The 23,592-nt window shown below is 28.6% G+C and overlaps 2 protein-coding genes across 2 annotated transcripts in view; one reads left to right on the forward strand and one right to left on the reverse strand.

Annotated features, from left to right (window-relative positions):
- Positions 1-6,770: 6,770 nt before the first annotated feature.
- Positions 6,771-10,239, reverse strand: LOC107840961 (GATA transcription factor 21). Its single transcript, XM_016684921.2, has 3 exons — positions 9,634-10,239; positions 8,912-9,166; positions 6,771-7,566 (listed from the first exon to the last, which is right to left on the reverse strand). The coding sequence occupies exons 1-3, from the start codon at positions 9,859-9,861 to the stop codon at positions 7,078-7,080; spliced, it is 972 nt and encodes a 323-aa protein (XP_016540407.2). The 5' UTR covers positions 9,862-10,239; the 3' UTR covers positions 6,771-7,077.
- A 172-nt stretch (positions 10,240-10,411) lies between these two features.
- Positions 10,412-23,592, forward strand: part of LOC107840962 (beta-galactosidase-like) — a gene marked incomplete at its 5' end in the record, with an annotated part of 23,497 nt that continues 10,316 nt past the window's right edge. The window contains 1 exon segment of the mRNA NM_001324590.1: positions 10,412-10,425. Coding sequence (NP_001311519.1) covers positions 10,412-10,425 — 14 coding nt within the window.

The raw sequence follows: 23,592 nt of genomic DNA on the forward strand, positions 1-23,592 counted from the left end.
TATATATATATATATATATATATATATATATATATATATAAGAGGAGCATGGCCCGTGTCAGCATGGACCCAACATTAAAATATTATTTATCTTTTAAATCTTGATATATTTAAATAAATCTTTTTAATAAAAGAATTGCATATGTTTTTTAGGATTCATTCGAAATCTAGCATGAGTTCAACATATGTTATTTTAATATGTATTTAGATAATTTAAGTCAACTATTGTAGTTTATAATTTTTTATGTAATTTTCAAATTAATATACGTTACTTTTCTTGTCCAAATTTTTATGGCATTGGTAGTCAATTATATTTCAAAAATAATTTAAGTTTTTAATTACTATAATTTATAATACTTTTCTTCTATTCCGATTTCAGTGACACTAATATAATTTCAAGAGTCGACCAAATATTTTATATCTTTTAAATTTTTTAAGTTGTTAATTATTGTAATTTCTAGTAATTTTCATGTAATTTTTTTGAAATATATAACATATTAAATTGTTTTTAGATATTTTAAGTTGTTAATCATTGTAATTTATAATACTTTTTAGGTAATTTTTGAATAATATATGCTACTCTCTTTGTCCAGAGTTTTGTGTCGACGATAGCCAATTATATTTTTTAAATAATTTAAATTTTTGATCATTGTGATTGATAATAATTTTTCTATTTCAACTTCTGTGGCACAATGCTTAAATGATCGTAATAATTAATTAGGAGTGATATAGTAAAATCACGACTGAAGCAGTGAAGCATAAATTCTTAAATGAGTTACAACAACTAATTAGAAGTGACATAGCGAAATTACTTTAAATAATACTTTTAAAAAATTTAAGTGGACCTCATATAAGACGTCAAGTTAATTTAAAACATCAAGAGTTAATTTATCGTTTTTATATCTATTTTATTTTTGTTAAATATTATTAATTTTTTAATACTTAAATGACTTATAATAATTAATTAGGGGTGATATTTAGTAAAACTATGGTTGAAGCAGCTGAAGCAAACATGTCATAAACGTCTATTTTATTTTTTTTATTAAATATTATTAATTTTTAATATATAAATGAATTATAATAATCAATTAGGAGTGATATAATAAAATCACGATTGAAGCCACTTAATCAGACATGTCATAAATGTTTATTTTATATTTTCTAATTAAATATTATTCATTTTTAATACATAAATAACTTATAATAGTTAATTATAGGTGATATAGTAAAATCTTCGATTCAATATTATTAATTTTTCAATACATAAGTGACTTATAATAATTAATTACGGGTGATACATTAAAAGCACGATTGAAGTGGCTGAAGCAGAAATCAGTCAACTTTTTATTTTTTTTGTTAATTATTGTTATTTACAGTACTTTTTATTTCATTTTCAAATAATATATGTTGCTTTATATCTTTTTCTCTCATGTCCCAATTTATGTGGCACTAGTATAATTTTGATAGTCAATCAAATATTTTATGTTGACATATCATTTTATTATTTTTAATTTTCGAATACATAAATGACTTATAATAAGGGGTGATATTGTAAAATCATCGTTTGAAAGACGACAATTTAATTTAAAACATTAAGAGTTAATTTCGCATTTTATGCCTATTTTATTTTTTATTCATATTATTTATTTTCGTAATACCTAGATGACTCATAATAATTAATTAAGAGCGATTGATTATGTTATTACTATAAAAATTAATATAATTTTATCATATCCAATAGTAATCATCGATAACTCACCGAGTAGTATATTAATTAAATACGGAATGCTATATTTTGCATATGCAAAATATGATATTATTAAACATTATTGGATAGTACATTATGTTTATCTTTCACAATAATAAAATTTTACTATATATTTTTCTTTATTTCTTTTTAACTTGATACATATTGACCCAACACAAATTCTAATAAAATATTCATTAGAAATTTATTTTATTAAATTAAATTTATTAATTTTGTATTTTAAAAATTTAAAGTTAAGTTTAAATATTAGTATTTTTATATAAGAAAAAAATAATTTTAAAATTTAAATTTACTAAAATAAATAAATAAAAATATTAATTATCTATGTAAAAGTCAATTAAAATAATAAATTGATTTACTTTAAATATTTAGTCGTAATTAAATAAGATAATTTTTTATTTTGTCATGATTTATGCTGCACCGATAAAATTTTGAGAGTTGAATAGAACTTTTATATATTTTTTAAAAAGTAGTTTAACTTGTTAATTTTTGTAATTTATAATAATTTTTACGTAATTATCGAATAATATATTTACTCCTTGTGTCCCAATTTATGTGGCTTCGATACAATTTTGAGAGTCAACTAAAATTTTTATATATCTTTTAAATATTTTAAGTTGTTAATTATTATGATTTGCAATACTTTTTCTTTTGTCTCAATTTATGTGGCATTGCTAAAATAATGAGAGTCAATAAAATTTCTATATGTCTTTTAAATATTTTAAGTTATTAATTATTTTGATTTGTGGTAACAAATTAATTTTGACCATGATAGACAATTAAATAAATAAATAAATTTTATTTTATTTTCAATATGTATTTATAGTTAATTAATAGAATATATTAAATATATAAACCATTATGATGAAATAATCTTTTGTCTCAATTTATGTGGCATTGCTAAAATAATGAGAGTTAATAAAATTTTTGTATGTCTTTTAAATATTTTAAGTTATTAATTATTGTGATTTGTGGTAACAAATTAGTTTTGAATATGATAGACAATTGAATAAAGGGTAACTTATATAAATCCCTGAATCTTTAAGTGATATTACATAAAATTTCGACTATTTTATTAGTTATATTTTATCCCAGTTTTTTGAAATAGTGATCCTTATGTTATATGGTGATACATATAAAAAATTGATACATTTGAAACTAACAAGATATTTATATTAGAAAATAATAGATTCTCTTTTATTCATTGTATTATTTTATTTAAAGAAAGATATCTAATTTTTCTCTCTTTTTAGATTTAATTTAGATGTTTTAATTATGCTTTTCTTTTTTTTTTTGTCTTTAATTATGAAAGATATACTTTTTTTTGTTTTTTTTCTCTTTTTTCGTCTTTAATTTTAGTCTGCTTTTTTTTTTAGATTTAATTTTAATTATGTTTCAATTCTGCTTTTAGTCTTTTTTTAAAAAAATATTATTACTTTTATTTCCTACACTGACTACGTCATTACCTTTCATTAATAACATATGAATTACCAAATAATTGAAATAAATAATTGTATCTACCATATGAATCACCATAATACCATATTTATCATCGATTAATATCGTATAGATCACCCAATAATTGAAATAAATAATTGTATCTACCATGTGAATCATCATAATACCATATATATAAATCACCCAATAATTGAAATAAATAATTGTATCTACCATATGAATCACCATAATACCATATATATCGCCCATTAATATCATATGAATCACCCAATAATTAAAATAAATAATTGTATCTACCATATGAATCACCATAATACAATATGTATCACTCATTAATATCATACGTATCACCCGTTAAAACCATACAGAATGTATCTATCGTATGAATCACCATAAATACCCATATAATGATATCATATTTATCATTCATATGAATCACCATTAAAAGAATAAACATGTATGAATGCCTAAATAAATTTATATATGTATTAATAGATTATTTTTAAAAAATGGGAGAGATTTTAGGAGAGGAAAAAAAAAGTTGCATGCATTAATGGAGGAGAAAAAAATCAGGAAAGAAGACGACTTAAGCATTAATGGAAGAGAAAAAATCAGGAAGGAATATGATTTAATTGTTGATAATTAGGAAAATATTTTAGGGAAGGAAATCTTGAATGAGTTAATGGTGGAGTAAAAATATGATGTGGATATTTATCAAGAATAAAGTTGAAAAATGAGATTTTATGTAAATTTTTAAAAAGTAATAGATATTAGGTAATATAGTCTCTTAAGTATGGGATTTGTGCAATTTATCCTTAAATAAATGAAAAAAATTACTTTCAATATGTAGTTATAGTTAATTAATAGAATATATTAAATATTTAAATCATTATGATGAAATAATGAAATTATTATATATTGAGACATGATATATAATTAAGTGGAAGTAGATGAATGTTTTGGTAATTAGTGAGGTGGTCAAAACCACCTCTTCTATATAATATATATATATATATATATATTAACACGCTAAAAATATCGAATCTTTTTCGAATAATTCATCCAATCCAAGCATAGCTATAAAATCTAATGTCTACTTTTTCTTTTGTGACGTTATAAAAATTCCTTAACTTTTTGAGCGATTACGTAATATTTCTCTTCAACGATTTGAAGTTGAAGCATATGATTTATGTTGAATTAAAAGATCTATATTGGATAAATATCTTTAACAATCAATCCTCTTGAGTACGATCAATATTTGCATCTAAATGTACAAATGTCGTAGTAGGATTAATTACCTCTAAATACGTAAATATCGACTGGATCGATCAAATCATCTACGTACTAGAACATAACTAGACGACTCATAATTTTACAAGTACAATAAATTTAATATTAAACGTATCATATATCGAACACATTAAATTTAAATTTTGAATCCATATAATAAGAAAAACTTGGACGTATGTGTTTGTAACATTTCGTTAACGTATGGTATTGGTCATAGGGGACCATGGGATGAAGGTGAGTTGACAATAGAAAGAAAATAAAATTAAATAATATAATTTTTGAGTTTCAGTTTATGTGACAGTATTTTATTTTAATTTATTTAGAAAATGATATTTCGTCTGTTTAAAAAATGACTAATTTTAACCTGACACAAAGTTTAAGAAAATAAACAAAAATTTTGAGTTTTGTGGTATTAAATTAAAAGTATGTCAAATATGTCAAAATATTCTTTAATTTAATCTTGTGATCATAAACATGTCACGTAAAAAATTGAAATTAACGTATTCTCAAATCTTTTTTTTCGTATTTTATGTCTATTTTATTTTTTATTAAATATTATTTATTTTCGTAATACCTAGATGACTTATAACAATTAATTAAGAGCAATTGATTATGTTATTACTATAAAAATTAATGTAATTTTATCATATTTATTTAGAATATGATATTTCATTTGTTTTAAAAAAATGAATAATTTTAACTTGACACGAAATTTAAGAAAATAAACAAGATTTTTAAATTTTGTGGTATTAAATTAAAATTATGTCAAATATGTCAAAAAATTCTTTAATTTAATCTTGTGGCCTTAAACATATCCGTAAAAAATTGAAATTAACGTATTATAAAAAAAAAAAAAAACACTTTTGGATTTTATTTTTTTTTGAAATAGAATTAAGATAATTTTTCAGTTTATTTTTTAACAAGAATCCTTAATAATTACCACTCAAATGTTCTATAGTGTTTTAAGACCTAAAGTTTCAAAAATCTTGTAATCACATAAATATTATATTATGGCACGTCTTTAACCATCTTTTTTTTTTTTTTTTCAAAAAAAAAAATATTTCTTTCTTAAATTTTGTGTCTATTTAAATTTCAGATATTGCCACCAAAACTAAAAATTCAGGGATGTTTAATAGACTTTCTCACTACTAGAAAAAATCGAATTAGCTACGGAATTTATCCATAATTCTTAGCTTATTCGTCGCTAAATTTCTCTTAGCTGATTGAATTTTCTTATAATCCATCGCTAATCTGTAGCTAAGTAGGATTAATTAGTATGGGATTTTCGTCGTTTAGCTTCGAATTTTACCTGTCGTTAATTTCTTATAGTGTCTTTCACTTTGTATTTTTTAAACTGTTTGTTTTGAAATATCTTTTTCGAGTTGAAGATCTATCAGAAACATATTTTCTCTACCTCACAAGGAATGATGGAGCTAAAATTTTCACTGAGAAGGTTAAAAATCGAATGAAGTAACACACGAACTAGCCGAAGGGGTTCAACATCAACTATATATACATAAAAAATAATTTAACAATTTGAACCTTCGTGATGTTGAAGTGTGTCGTAGCAACGAACCTTCATGATGTTGAAGTGTGTCGTAGCAAATTCAATCATAGTTAACCTTAAATCCTGGGTCCGCTACTGGGATCGAACCTTCGTGATGTTGAAGTGTGTCGTAGCAAATTCGATCATAGTTAACCTTAAATCCTGAGTCCGCCACTGGGATCGAACCTTCGTGATGTTGAAGTGTGTCGTAGCAAATTCGATCATAGTTAACCTTAAATCCTGAGTCCGCCACTGAAATTGAACCTTTGTGATGTTGAAGTATATCGTAGCAAATTCGATCATAGTTTAGGAGCGTACTAAATACTTTACTCTAATAATAAAAATAACGAGACTGACAATAAGATTATAAAGAGATTTTAGTATACATATACTAACTTTGTATAGCAAAATGACTTTCTGCAAACACCAAAAGCTACTGTTTATCAATGAAACATCAAAATTATGACAGCCATGCACAGTGTAAGTGTCGATCACTTTTTATGTTTTTTTGTTTTCTTTTGTGAAAAATGGTCCCAAACCCTAATAAATAGTACTTTGAAAAAAATCGTATCAAATCAAACACTACTACATAAATGACCAAAATCAGTATGATTAAAAATGCTATTTTTTTTAAAAAAAAAAAATAAAAAATCGTATCAAATCAAACACTGCTACATAAAATGAGAAGAATAGAGTAACAAATAAAGATCTCTGACAACTTAAAACTTTCAATAAACTTCAAAATCATCACACAAGACAATATAGATGAACAAGTGACCAAAATATTCTTAGGTTTTCACCTTGTTCTAAAACTATCATCACACAAATTCAAACTTATTATTATACCTAGCTATTAATAAAGTTCTTAATTAAATTTTTTCGTAGCTTGAAATTATAACAACTCACACTCTCACTAATATTAATTAATCTAGCTCAATTTCACACAAACTAATTTGGTGCTACTAATTCCTTCTAATTAACTTTAACTAATAATGAAAATTTTGTAATTGCATAATTAACCATGAACAAGGCCACTTGATAATGCCATTAACAAGATTGCAGCTTCTTTCTCATCCTGAGGAAATACGCGATGGATCGCCAAATTATTGCTCAGATTCACAAAGAAATCCTCGAAACAAAGCTTCTGCTTTTGGTTCGTGTTATTGTTGTTGTTGTTGTTGTTGTTGTAAGATGATGACGATGATGATGAACCAACAAGAGTACAATGTGCAGTAGCAGTAACAGTAGCAGCAGCAGGAGCAGGAGCGGTAGTAGTAGTACTTAGAAATTTGCACCTTTTCTTAAAAGGTACAACATGATTCGTATTCACTTTTGTTGTCTTGTTTTTCTGTTGTTGTACTTTTACCTTCGTTGTTGTTGTTATTGTTGTTGTTGTTGATGATGTTTCAGTACTGTTGACATTTGTCCCATTTGTTGCTGTTGCTGCTGCCGCCGCTGCTCTCCTCGCTTTCCTTTGTCTAATTCCACATGCATTACAAAGCGACTGCACCAAAAAAGTAGTTACGAGTTACAGACAGATCTAGAATTTTGATTTTACGAATTAAATTTCAGAAATGTTGTTTATTGGATTTGAAATAAATTATTTATATAGTACATATTAAGGAATTCTTGTTTTTGTCTACTGACAATGTGTACTTTTTCCACACTATATGTTTAACATGATGACCTAGCCAATAGGTAAATCTACAGTAATCTTGAATGGTAATTCAAAAATTGCACAGTAAATCACATGTTTTAATATATATATATATTGCTCGAACTTTTTAAAAATATTGATGAGTATACATCGAATCCTTCAATAGTAGTGTAATTTTAAAGAATCTGACCTAGGTGTAACAATATTTTTATAGGTTTTAATCGATTAAAATACAACAAATCACATGTTTTAAACCATTTTTTTTTTTTTTTTATACATTAGTTGTTAGTGATAGAGGGCTAAGCTAGATTGAGAGAAATTTGTCAATTGAATCTCCTTCGTCGATAAATTATACTGTATTAATTAGGGTAAAAGCAATTTTAGTATAGTGACAAATGTGGTTCAAAAATTACTTTAGGTCAGTCACAAGCTTAAATTCCAAGTCATTAAATTAAATTGGTATTTTTTTGAATTCTCTTGTTAGAACTCCCAGCTCCGCAATTAATTAGCGTATATAAATTACAACGTAACAAGAACAACAATATATCCAATAAAACTTCATGAGTATTGTTGCCTGACGAGGACAGTGTGTATGCAGCCTTACCCCTAGCATGAGGTAGAGAGGCGCGTTATATCTGATAGACCCGCAAATCAAGTAAAACATATCAGAAAAAGGCTGGAAATACTTCATTACAACAAGAACAACAACATATCCAGTATAATTTTATAAGTGTCGTCTGATGAGGACGGTGGTTACGCAGCCTTACCCCTACCTTGTGAAGGTAGAGAGGCGTGTTATGTCTGATAGACCATCGAATCAAGTAAAACATATCAGAAAAAGGCTGGAAGTACTTCATTACAACAAGAACAACATATCCAGTATAATTTCATAAGTGTCGTCTGACGAGGACGATGGTTACGCAGCCCTACCCCTACCTTGTGAAGGTCGAGAGGCGCGTTATATCTGAGAGACCCTCGAATCAAGTACAACATATCAGAAAAAGATTGGAAATACTTCATTACAACAAGAACAACAACATATTCAGTATAATTTCAGGAGTGTCGTCTGACGAAGACGGCACGTACCTAGCCTTGCCCCTACCTTGTAAAGGTCGAGAGACGCGTTATTATATCTGATAGACCCTCGACACAAGTAAAACATATCAGAAAAAGGTAGAAAAAGATCAATTACCTTAGGGCCTTTAGGTCCACTTCTCCAAAGAGGGGTTTTAGTAGTGTTACAATCAGAACAAACCCTAATTGGGATGATATTGTTGTTGTTGTAATCATTTTGATCTTCTAATTTCAATTTGGAATTTGTATAATCCAAATTATTATTCTTCAATTTTTGAACCCCTTTATTCTTCCACAAGGTTAATTTGAGTCCCTTATTCTTCTTCTCTAGTTGATCATGTGATCCACTTGATCTTGAACCAAAATTATCAACCTACAATGATCCAAAAAAATAAATAATAATTAAACTCAAGAAAATAGAAAAAAAAAAACCTTAAATTTGTATATAAAAAACATGATCCAAGTGATAATTGTTAAAAAAAAAAAAGTTAATATAACCTTCAAAAAATTTTAAAAAAAATAATTAGAAAAAGTATCACGATGATCAGACACTCCTTCACTTGGATCAGTAAGGTCACGTCTGGACCTCCTTACTTGTACTTCTATCTTACTAGTCAAGCACGCTGGCTGATAAGATAAAACCGTGCTAGCAAGAAATAGAAAGTACTTTAAAAGACGTCTGCTACCTTCTTGCTAACAACACAACTATGTAAGACTCCACATAGAATCTACCCTGATCGCGATTAATTATAATAATAAAAAAAAGATACAAAAAAATCACGATCTAACATGAAAATAAAAGAAAAAGATCCCTTTAATTAATTTTCTTGTATAATATACCTCATGTTGGTGTTGTGGTTGATGAAATTGAGAATGAAAATGATCATATCCACTTTGATCATGAATATTAGTAGTTGATATATTGAAGAAATTTTGACATGATGAATTTGAAGATGATGAAGCAAATTGATAGGAATTATATTGACTTAGATCATATTGAACTTCATTATTATTAAGTTCAAAAGGAAATGAAGAAGAAGAAGAATTTGTGTAAGTAGGAATATTCATGAGAACTAAAGAGAAAAAATGATTATTTTTTTTTTCTTTCTTGAATTTGATTTGTAATAAACTATTTTAAAGAGAAATTTAAAGGGGGACAAAGTAGAAATTCACGTGACTTCATGACAACCAAACAAACAAAGAGTTTAAAAGAGACAAATTATACAAAAAAAAAAAAAAAAAAAAAAGTGATGAGTAGTATGCTATACCACAAAGACCAAATGGACATAACCCTATCTTCAAAAGTTTTATGATTATTCATTCTTGAAATTAATTAATAATAATAATAATTTGAGAAAGTCAAAATTAATTGGAAAACACATTATTTTATGAATAAATAATATTTTGGACAAAGGATATGTCAACCACATATAGAATTTCTCATGTGTCCTCTCAATCATCAAATGATTATATATATATATATATCCACTAACTTTTTTTTTTTTTTTAGTTTGTTTGTAAATTATCTATTTATTTGATCATTTCTTAATTAGGGTTTTTCACTTGGAGTTTTTTTTTTTCTCTAGAGTGTATATAATTATCTGATATTTGAAATTCACTGGTTCAATTAATTAAAAGGGGAAGCGCTTGTGCGACGTTCATGATCGACCACGAGTTGATGAGGGTGAACCACAGAGAAGAAATGACAGATTTCTGGACCTATAAGTTTTTTTCGAAGAAAGGGTGTTCATGATTGTTTAGGCGAATCGCACATTAGAATGGGAAAAGTAAATGAAGATCTTTATAAAGCTAATGTAAATTTACTTTGTACGTCCATTTTTGGACTCGATGGTTGTAATAAAGGAAAATTTGGGAGGTCTATTAGGACAAAACAGATAATACGTATCATGGACTTGGATCGGTGACAAACCTTACGATAGAGCTCAGAGCAGAAATCTTTAGTATACAGGGGCGGACCTATGTCCTATCTTATGGTGTTCGAGCACCCGTTAAATCCGACTCTGACTAAGCATAGTCCTATCTTATGGTGTTCGAGCACCCGTTAAATCCGACTCTGACTAAGCATAGTTATATAAGAAAAAAATATAAAAAGTGATATAAAATTTAGAAAAACATCCAGGAAATCAAGAAGATAGTTGAATGTTTTGATTTTCAAGGAGAACCTTAAAACTTTGGCATTAATATGCATGTACGAAACTCCCAGACACCCACGATTCCTAAAATCTGGATCCACCACCATTAGTACATGATATATGTACGAGGTATTGGCCAATGATGCAGACACCTTTGCTTCAGGGGTTCATCAGAACCCCCTTCGACGAAAAATTATAGTATTATTTTTATACTATTTTTACATGATTTAAAATATTTCTATGCATATATAGTAGATGTTGAACCCCTTCGACTAATCCATATACGTACTTCTGAACTCCCTCAATGAAAATCCTGACTCCGCCACTGATCTTGGCTAGCTAGGAATTGTCTATTTTGTTTTTCTAATCAAATACTTAGGTTGGCCAATGGCCAAAACCCTTGTTGCAGCTCTTGAGAAGTACCATGTGGCAGCACACCATTCGCGAGCACTTCAAAATCTTCATTATATAAATATCTATGTATCAAATTCCGCCATTTAGAGGAAAAAACAGACTATAATATTACTCATACATCGAGAAATATATCGTAGAAACTGACATACAAGAGGGAAGTACTAAAATTTTGAATTTGAGTACTTCCTAGATTCGAAAAAGGAGCTCTGAGCTCTCCAAAATCTTCATTATAAAAATATCTATGTATTAAATTCCGCCATTTAGAGGGAAAAACAAACTATGATATCACTCATATACCGATAAACATATACTATACTTTTGGGGGGGTTGTGTAGTATATCGTGGAAACTGATATACAAGATGGGGGGTGTAGGTGAAACTAAAATTTTGAATTTAAGTACTTCCTAGATTATATTCAAAAAACAAGCACTCCAAAATCTTTATTACATAAATATTGAGGTATCAAATTCCGCCATTTAGAGGGAAAAACAGACTATGATATCACTCATACGCTAATAAACATATATAAAATTTTTTTGGGTTGTGTAGTATATCGGGGAAACTAACATACAAGAGGGGAGTATAGGTGAAACTAGAATTTTGAATGAGTAAACCAGCACTCCAAAATCTTCATTACATAAATTATCTATTTATCAGATTCCGTCATTTGGAGGAAAAAACAAACTATGATATCACTCATGCGCCGATAAACATATATAATTTTTTCGGGTTGTGTAGTATATCATGGAAATCGACAATACAAGAGGGGAGTATACATGAAATTAAGATTTTGAATTTATGAGTACTTTCTAGATTTAAAAAATGCTATTTAATGAACTTGATAAATTATTTAAACATATTAAGAAGATTTATAAACAAAAATATATAGATACTAAATTAAATATACTGAATTCTATCAAATTCATAAATGAAACTCTAACTCCATACCTTATTAAAAAAAAGTAAGTCTTGTCATATCTAATTTTTGTGCTTGGCATTTTCTATTTGTCAGAATTTGTCTTACATAAATATATATATGGGCAAATGAGAATTTGGAGTTTGGACAGGAGTAACTAGTAGAAAACAATTTTTACTACAAGAAAATTACCAATTTTAGAAAAAGTTTGGACAGGAGTAACTAGTAGAAAACATTTTTACTACAAGAAAAAACACATATTCGTGATGGATAGATTCATCACAATTTTACTTATGGTTTTATAATAAAATGCGTCAATTGGTGACCTTTTTATGCGATCACAAAAATTTTGCTATGATTAAATTTGTGTCGGACAGATTTATCACAATTTGTTATTATAATTTTATAACAAAATTCATTAATTGGTGACCTTTTTATGCGATCACAAAATTTTTATTATGGTTAAATTTGTGACGGACAGATTCATCACAATTTGTGATGATTTTATAATAAAATGCGCTAATTAATGACTTTTCTTTTTTTTTTTTTTGCGATCACAAAATTTTTTCTATGGTCAAATTTGTGACGGACAGATTCATCACAATTTGTGATGGTTTTATAATAAAATGCATTAATTAATGACTTTTCCTTCTTTTTTTTGCGATCACAAAATTTTTGCTATGGTCAAATTTGTGACGGACAGATTCATTACAATTTGTGATGGCTTTATAATAAAATACGTTAATTAATAACTTTTTTTTTTTCGATCACAAAATTTTTGCTATGGTCAAATTTGTGACAGACAGATTCATCACAATTTGTGATGGTTTTATAATAAAATGCGTTAATTAATGACTTTTTTTTTTTTTTCCATCACAAAATTTTTGCTATTATCAAATTTGTGACAGACAGATTCATCACAATTTGTGATAGTTTTATAATAAAATGCGTTAATTAATGACTTTTTCTTTTTTTTTTTCATCACAAAATTTTTTTTATGGTCAAATTTGTGACGAACAGATTCATCACAATTTGTGATAAAATGCATTAATTAATGACTTTTCCTTTTTTTTTTACGATCACAAAATATTTGCTATGATTAAATTTGTGATGGCCAGATTGATCACAATTTGTGATGATTTCATAACAAATTTTATAAACTAGTAACCTTTCCTTCTTTTTTTTTCCTTCTTTTTTTGTGATAGAAGAAAATTTTTGCTACGGTCAAATTTGTGAACGACAAATTGATCATAATTTGTGATGGTTTTATAACAAATTGCATTAATTAGTGACCTTTTTTAACGATATAGTCCCATCATTTTTTAAGGCCATACACATCGTCAGACATCTAAACTTGACACAAATTTTTACCTTGCTATCTAAAATCAACGTTGTTTATTTTAAACACCTAAATCAACCTCCGACTGTGTCATTTTGACACCTTTCACTGACGTGGCACGTAAGAAGCTTATTTGGACGATTTTTATTTTATTTTCTTCATCTTCTTTCTTATTTTCAGCCACAATTTCTTTTTTCTAAAACTTAAATTTCTTTCATGGTGAATGAAGTGTGAAATTATTTAATACTTCATTTTTTATTCATTTTTTTAAATGTCTTATACTACCACAGTAACATCATGTGCATGATCAAGTGGTATAAAAAGATAAATTTGCATGGCAATTATTTCATTTTGCCACCTTAGTATTGACAAAATTTGCATTGAATGCTGTGCAGGCTAAGGACAATATTAATTTTTCCTACATATAAAATTAAATCTTAAAAATTCCCTATAAGGTTAAAAAAGGTTTTTTTTTTTTAAAAAAAAAAAAAAGTGTTCATCAGAGAAATGCTTTCTATATAAAAAAAAATGTTTGTACTTTTTTTTTTTTTTTTATGAATGAAGTGATAGGACTGAATTTCAGTGAATCATAAAATATTTGTATTTATATAGCTTTATTAATATTGTATTCTAATCGTAGTTAATAATCATTTAGTTGTATTTTTTATTAGTGTATGATCAGGCTCGCATATTTTTAATCTCAATATACGTATGTTAACCTATTGTGTATATATCTCATACATAGATATAATGAGATTTGAGAGTTTTCATCATATCTTGACAATAACGCTAATATGGTATCAGAGTTAATCCCGTGAGTTTGATGTGGAACTCTAAACTGCGAGTGGGCTGTGAATATACTCTCAATCCATTACAGTGCATACCAGCTCCAGTCCGGACATTGCCTAAACATAACGGGGTGATGGAGATCTCACATCGAATCTGAACGAGATGTGGAAATTTTTTATGATTTGGACAGTTCTCTTACCTTTACGCGACTTTTTAGGGTTGAATAAAGCTTAAGGTCCACTTCTTTATCAATCTCCAGTATTTTTTCAAATTAATTACCGCTCTCTATAATATGAAGGCTCGATAATTGTTTTCACCTTTAACATTCACCCCTCACTCCACTCCCACCCTGGGGCGGACCTATGCTTATTTTTTTGTTGCTTCGATATTCGTTAAATTCAAGGTAAATTCGGTATAATTATATAAAAATTGATATAAGACTTATAAAAGCATCCAGTAAACTAAGAAGATAGCTGGATACTTTAATTTGCAAGCATAATCTTATAACTTTAGACATCAATATACGTATTCAAACCTCCCGAGCACCCACGCCCCTAAATTCTGGGTCTGTCAATGCCCCCACCCACCCACCCCCACCCACACCCACCCCGGGGGGACCTATGTTCATTTTTTTTGTGCTTTGAAATACGTTAAATTCGAAACAAATTAGGTATAATTATATTAAAAAAATTGATCTAAGACTTAAAAAAACACTCGGTAAACCACGAAGATAGCTGAGTGTTTTAATTTCCAAGCAGAACTTTATAACTTTAGACATCAATATATGTATTCGAACCCCCCGAACACCCACAACCCCTAAATTCTGAGTCTGCTAATGCCCCCAACCCACCCACCACCCACCCCCACCCCCACCCCCACTCCCATCCCACCCACCACTTCTTGAAGAACAAAAGGCAAAACGGCTAAATTTAGGCCACTTGAAAATAGTGAAAGCTACGTTTTATATTTCATTGCAAGTAGCTCACATGATGAGCCAACATTGATCTTTTCCTTTCAATTATACCTCGATATTCCACTCTCTCTAACTCTTCTCCGCATCTCCTACCCACCCCCCCCCCCCCCCCCACCCCCACCCCACCCACCCCACCCCCACTCACAAAAAGGAATTAATTAGAGATCGAGTTAAAAAATTGTAAACGTTATCGTCAAAAAGTGTTTACACAATCAGATCATTTATACAACACGTGTGATCGACGAATATTTCATCTAGAGAACTTAAGACGCTTTCAATTATTAGTTTATTATTTCATATATATAAGGTCTTAACATTGTGCGCCTTGTATGTTAATCCTGATTCTTTTTCATGAGCCAATATGTGAAAGTACTTTTTGTTTTTTTGTAGCTACTATGAAATTTAAATGCAATACCTTCATTTATCCGGATACCATATTGAAATGTGCGACTGATCATCTCATGCAATCCAAAAGCTTAAGTTATTTGAAAATTTATATTTTTAATTAGTTATCACTCCATGTTATGTCTCTTTATATGATAACTACAGGTAAATATCTATGATAAATATTAATAGTGTGAATTTTTTTTAATTACAACATTATAAGTACAGTAATTAACTAAAATCCTAAATTTGAATACAACCTCAAAGGAAACTCGAAAGAATAAAGAAAATACATTAGGGTACCTTTTAATTAATTAATTGATTTAATGAACAATATACCTTCAATTAATTAAATCTTTTATACTGACATACAGTACTGGTATATATATATATATATATATGATTTCTGGTCGGATGATGATTGGAATCTCTTCGGTCTTAATCAGATGTCTTGGGATTGAATTCATGAAAATGAAAAATATTCTGCTAGGCCCCCCCCCCCCCCCTCCCGCCCCACCAACCCACCCCACCATCACTCACAGAGAGAGAAATGAGCTATGTAATGTGCGAAAATCGAGTCAGAAATCAAGAAAATATAGTATATATCTTCATATACCAATAAGATTTCTGATCGGATGATGATTGGGATTCTCCACTCTTAATTATAGGTCTTTGGGTTGAATTCCTGAAAATGAAAAATATTCTCCTAGGACCCCCACCCCGACCCACTCCCCCACCCCACACACACAAAGAAAAGTGAGCTATGCAACGCGCGATTTCAAATTTACTCAGATTTAAAGGTGCATACCGAAAATGGAGTGAGAAATCAAGAAAATATAATATATATCTTCATATACCAATAAGTTTTTTGGTCGGGAGATGATTGAAATCTCTTCGCTCTTAATCAGAAGTTTTAGAGTTGATCTCGAAAATGAAAAATATTCTGCTAGGATGCCCCCCACCCCACCCCCACCCCCCAACCCGCACACACAAAGAGAAATGAGCTATGTAATATACGATTTCAAATTTACTCGAATTTAAAGATGAATATCGAAAATCAAGTGAAAAATCAAGAAAATATAGTAGTATATATCTTTATATGGATCTGAGTATTTTAGGCCCACTGGGTACAATTTGCATTCATCTGTTACTGTTACTGCCATAAGAGCAAGGATATTTGAGAATTATTTTTGTACTTTTACATCATCATTATTATTTTTCATTCTTGTATTTTTCCTATGAAAATTTATTGTATAATACATAATACCTTTACCTTTAAAATTATTACAAGTACACCATTGAATTCTTTGATATTTACTCTAAAATTCTCTGAACTTGGAATAATATCCTAAAGTATATATATCTTTTATTGCAACTAGAGTGAAATATGAAGAAATGTCCTTTTCGAATTTAAATATAATTATAGGCCAGTGTTCTCAAAGAAAAAATCATGAAAATATAGATTAATTGTAGCAAGTTATTATGAGTACTTATTTAGATAAAATAATTAATTTTATGGAAAAACCACGGGTTCACGTGTCCCAACTCTTGGCTATAAATTCGCCCTTGAAAGAGATAGTTAATATCTAATATTGATATGTCAAAAATTTTAAAATTAAAATTCTGATCCCTCCACTAATCTCGTGAATATATTAAAGTTTTGGATTAAACTTATATTGGTGTGGATAAATATATTTACGTATTGAATCCTCTTAAATGCATATCTTTAACTTTTTTATATCAAAAACGATAATATATTCAGTATAATCCCACAAAGTAGGGTTTGGAGAAAATAGAATATTATACCACTATCTCAGAGGTAGAGAGGTTGTTTCCAATACATTCTTAGCTCAAGAATAAACAGTCCAAAACGATATAGAGAGAGAATGAAATAACTGTGATAAAAAATATCACGACAAAATACTATAAACGACCGGTCAATCAGCAGAGGTAGACATAGGTTCAAATTATGGTGCTTCGGCACCCGTTAAAACAACGCAAAATAAGTATAATTATGTAAAAATGTATAAAAATTGGTATAAGATGAAAAAAATAACACCCTCGAAATTAAAAAGATAGCGTGTGCTTTGACTTTCATGCAGAATCTTAAAGCTTTGAGTGTCGTCAATGCATGTGTTCCAATCTCCTGAACACCCACTAATACATCTAAATCCTGGATCCGCCACTGCATATCACCCTATACATCAATCATAACCAAAGTGCAAAAAAACTACAGGTAATAACTAAACTCAAAGAACAAATAACTACAAGAGCAGGAAGGGACCCATGTGTAATTTTGGGGTGCTTCGGCACCCACTAAACTCGACGTAGATTAGGTATAATTATATAAGAAGCACAGAATAAATGGTATAATCTATTAAAAAGCAACTAGAGAACAAACATATGGTTGAGTGCAGTGGCTTGAGGATGTGACTCCATGTCTAGTTTTTTAGGTTCAAATCCCTACAGCTACATACTATTTTTTATAAATTTTTTTAAGCACTCACAATCTTGAATTCCTGGGTCCGCCACTATACAAGAGTAATGCTATGACTAATATAGTACGACTATTAGTACAGAATAAATAACGACACTATATTCAACAATCTAACTACCCTAATTCACGTCCCTCATAATCTTCTATCTAAAGTCATGTCCTCTGTACGCAAAAATTCTGGCCACTAATTTTTTAAATATATTGAAATTGAACTCAATATATATAACTGCAAGAATAACAGAATTAACAGAAGACAGAAAAAATATCCCCACCATCATAAATAACTAAACATATCTATTTGAACAGTAAAATGCATGGAAAATGCCACTTATATATATTATTATATATAGGATAAGACATTATGCCAATCTCTTAAAAGGAAAATTTCGATAAATACACTTAAATAAAACCAACTCAAAAAAAAATAAAAAATTGTAGATCATGAACTTGTTGTCTTTACATTGCAAGAAAATAATATCCTCAATTCATGTGATATTTTTTTGTCATTTAATTAAGTAATTATCTCAAAAAATCAATATTCTTAATGTCTAAAAATGGTTTTATTTTAAACTCTTTCCTTTAACCCTAATAAGATAATATATAGTGATATAAATGGATATTCTTGTTTAAATCATAAATTTTAAAAATCTGATTCAATTCAAATACAAATGATTTCAATTATCTGAAATTGTTTTATATATTATATGAAATTATCTGATCTGCAAGAATCATGATTGAGTTATATACACCTCGTCTCACAACCTCGAAGCATATAGATTCACTTCAGTCGATGAATACTCAAAATCGAACTTGCCATCCGTTTAGGCGTATGGATGCTAGCACCCACGATTAAGGAAAATGAAATTAAATGTCGATCACAAGGTGAGGGAATCTTATAATACGAGCAGTATTAAGACAAAAATTTTAATTTATAGATTTTAGATCACAAATTTGTTGCTTATTGAGTTTTGAATAGATTAACAAATTGGAAAAACAACATAAATCCCAACAGTTTGGAGCTTACTTATAGAAAATTTCGACATTTTAAATAATTATTGAAAATCTCGATTTTTGGTCTGTCGAGATACATAATTAGCTCCCGATACATCCAACGAAGATACATTTTTTTTCTTTGAAAGATACATAACTAGTTTCGATTTTTGGTTTGTCGAAATACACAATTATCTCCTAATACATCAAATAAAGATACATAATTAGTCGAAATTTTTGTAATTACTTTGTAGGAATGAGAATTTGTATAAATACGGTAAGTTAAGATGTATGTTTATGTTATTTTTTCTAACAAATATAATGTTTAAGCCAAAGTTCTTGGATTCTGCCGAACTCATAATTACTACTACTCTTTCTTCGTCTATTTTTTCAAACTTATTCTGAAAAAATGATTTTCTTGAACCGACGATCTTTCAGAATTAACACCTTTATCCCACAAAAGCAGGGCAAAGTTTGCGTTTATCTTATTCTTCCTAAACCCAACTCATGAGGCTATACTCGATATATTATTGTATTTTTCATCAACATAACAACATTTTCTTCTTCTCAAACTCCGTATCCGATTAAAATACATTACATAAATTTGCATAAAGAAATTAGAGTAAAACATCTAGTACCTCTCCTACAAATTTGCTACAACATACTCCAACTCCACGGGGGTCTTATTATCCCCTCCCCCCTCCCCCGAACTAAATTTTAACGCATTTTTGTCTTTATTAATTGGTTCTAGCTCCAAAGAACATATACATGGAGCTATGTCGACTTACGTACGTCTTGTTGACTAAACGATCAGGTATACAATACCACATACATCCACTCGGCTCAAGCCGAGGAGAGATAAAGAAAAATCAAAGATGTGCCGAACCTTTTTAGCTGACATGACACCTTTAACGTGACCCCCATTTTTATGTAAAAAAATGTCACGTCAGCACAAAAAGGTAATAAAAATATGCTAAAAGTAAGTTCAGAGAAGTAATAGAATGTACCAAATTTGGCCATAATTCAGGAGGATACTGACAGTGGCGGATCCACCTTGTGATCAGGGGGTTCATCCGAATTTCCTTCGACGAAAAATTATACTATTTTTACACAGTCAAAAATATTTTTATGTATATATAATAGATGTTGAACCCCCTACAATTAGTCTGTATATTTTACTTCTGAACCTACTCAATGAAAATCCTGACTCCGCCATTGAATACTGGACGCTTATATGAAGAAATTAATCAAGAAATGAGAAAAGAATAAAAGATAAAAAGGAATTTTATAAGAAAATTTTTTTTTGTAAAAATATTATTTTATATGATGAAAAAATAGGCTACGTAAGAGGTATATGAATCACAGGCTTTAGGGTATGAGGAGACAGGGATAGAGACATTATGGGTAAAGAAATGATGATATACTAATTTGTCATAACATAATATATGTCCAAATTGAGGTTGTTTTCATATTGGTTGCTTCAAATCTTAGGGGCCATAGGCAATTTTTGCTACATGACATTATGTCCAATGTCAAAAAGGTCCCCTATTTTTCTTATATCCCCACATAAACATCGATATGATCATAGCTGAGTCAGATAAAAAATTCAATATGATAAATTATACTGCTAATTTAGGGTTCAAAATCAGTGATCTAAAGCATTTTTAGATAATTCATTTATCGCCGATGAAAAAGGTCCCTTTTTTTTCTTATATCCCTACATAGACATCGATATGATCATAGCTAACTCAGAAATTCTAGCAACGAAACTCAAAAATCAGTACGATAAATTATACTTCTAATTTAGGGTTCAAAATCTGCGATTTGAAGCAATTCTAGAGGCTTTATTTATCACCGATGAAAAAGGTCCCCCTTTTTTTTTTTCTTATATCCCTACATAGACATCGATGTGATCATAGATGAGTCAGAAATTCTAACAAAAAAATTCAAAAAAGAAAATTAATATGATAAATTGTACTGCTAATTTAGGGTTTAAAATCTGCGATCCGAAGCAATTTTAGATGCTTTATTTATTACCGATGAAAAGGGTCCCATTTTTTTTCTTATATTCCTACATAGACATCGATATGATCATAGCTGAGTCAGAAATTCTAGCAATGAAACTCAAAAATCAGTACGATAAATTATACTGCTAATTTAGAGTTCAAAATCTACGATCTGAAGCAATTCTAGACGCCTTATTTATCACTGATGAAAAAGGTCCCTTTTTGTTTCTTATATCGCTACATAGACATTGATATGATCATAGCTGAGTCAGAAATTCTAACAACAAAATTCAAAAAAATAAATTAATACGATAAATTATACTGCTAATTTATGATTCAAAATCTGCGATCTAAAGCAATTTTGGACGCTTTATGTATCACCGAAGAAAAAGGTCCCCTTTTTTTTCTTATATCCCTACATAGACACCGATATGATCATAGCTGAGTCAGAAATTCTAACAACGAAATTCAAAAAATTCAATACGAAAAATTATACTACTAATTTAGGGTTCAAAATCTGCGATCTGAAGCAATTCTAGATGCTTTATTTATCACCGATGAAAAAGGTCCCTTTTTTTTCTTATATCCCTACATATACATCGATGTAATCATAGCTGAGTCAGAAATTCTAACAATGAAATTAAAAAAAAAAATTAATATGAAAAATTATACTGCTAATTTAGGGTTCAAAATCTGCGATCTAAAGCAATTTTAGATGCTTTATTTATCACCGATGAACGGACTCGTCTGAATTCAATTTTTCAATTTTAAAAAATAATTATGAATATAAAAATTTGTTGGAATTTCAGTAAATATTAATTTCACATATCCATAATTTTGGAAGAATTGTGATAAGCTTAATGTTTATTGTCCTACCAATTAAAATCTTGAATTTACATTAATTAGTAAAATATGAAATAGATAAATATTAATTATGTATATAAAATATGTATAGCATACTCCTATATACAAAATATATACATTTATCATTTGTTATTTTGGTGAGCGGATGTTTTGTAATGCTTTACTTGAGTTAACGATCTATATCTACATACATACCATTTTATCGAAACTTCACTTGTAAAATTGCATTGAACTTAAAAAGTACAATACTAAAAACTTTTAAGAAACAAATAACATAAATATACACCTTAACTTACCATATTTACACAAATTTCATCGTTACAAAATCATTACAAAAATCTCAACTAATTATATATCTTCATTGAATGTATCGGGGAGCTAATTATGTATCTCGATAGACCAAAAAAAAAATTAAAAAATATATTGGGGGCTAATTATGTATCTTTACAAGGAAAAAATATATCTTCATTGGATGTATTATGTATCTCGACAGACTCAAAATCAAAAAAAATGTATTGGTAGCTAATTATGTATCTTTCAAAGGGAAAAAATATATCTTCGTTGGATGTATTATGTATCTCAACATACCCAAAATTGAAAAAAAATATATCGGGGGCTAATTATGTATTTTTACAAGGGAAAAAATATATCTTCGTTGGATGTATTATGTATCTCAACATACCCAAAATTGAAAAAAATATATCGGAGGCTAATTATGTATCTTTACAAAGAAAAAAGGGTATCTTCGTTGGACGTATCATGGGCTAATTATGCATTTCGATAAACTCAAAATTATAATTTTCAATAATTATATAAAATATCAAAAATTTCTCTAATTAAACTCCAAACTGTAGAAATTTAGAGCTTAAACCAATCAAGTTTAAATTGTGAGTAATGTCTTCATCATTACTGATCAATAAAGTTATATGGTGTGGCAGTGGCAGGATATCCAATTTATGGGCTCAAAGAGGATAATTGTAATAGAAAAATATTGGAATATTGGTATGGGGCTAACTTTTTATTTCTTACATAATATATATATATATATATATATATATATATAAAATCTTAATTTGATCTCGACGGATAACCTAACACTTCAATTTTAAGAATGCATATTCAGATGTTTCATCTAACTCTCACTAGTGTATCTTGTGGACATTTGACGTTGACGTGATACAGAAATTTTAGGATGTCTAGATGATCATCTTGTAAGTTGGAGGGTTCAACTGACATAATAAAATTGATTTAAGTTGTCAAGACGTGTATTCTCAAAGTTGAAATACTTGGTTGTATATGTATTGTATTCAAATGTCTCAACTCACTCTCACTAATGTAGCTTGTACGGACGTTTGATGTTGACATGACACATAAATTTTATGGGTGTCTAGATCGATGACTATTTTGTAAGTTGGAGGGTTCAACTGACACAATAAAGTTGATTTAAGTTGTCAAGAGGTGCATTCACGTGAAT

Source organism: Capsicum annuum, chromosome 9 (assembly GCF_002878395.1).
Source record: "Capsicum annuum cultivar UCD-10X-F1 chromosome 9, UCD10Xv1.1, whole genome shotgun sequence".
Taxonomy (NCBI): Eukaryota; Viridiplantae; Streptophyta; class Magnoliopsida; order Solanales; family Solanaceae; genus Capsicum; species Capsicum annuum.

Excerpts from the sequence above, each read along its gene's own strand:
- LOC107840961 (XM_016684921.2), bottom strand. The coding sequence starts at position 9,861 with ATGAATATTCCTACTTACACAAATTCTTCTTCTTCTTCATTTCCTTTT. Across the intron at positions 9,167-9,633 it reads AACCACAACACCAACATGAG|GTTGATAATTTTGGTTCAAG; the intron begins GTATATTATACA and ends GGATCATTGTAG. Across the intron at positions 7,567-8,911 it reads GTGGACCTAAAGGCCCTAAG|TCGCTTTGTAATGCATGTGG; the intron begins GTAATTGATCTT and ends TTTTTGGTGCAG.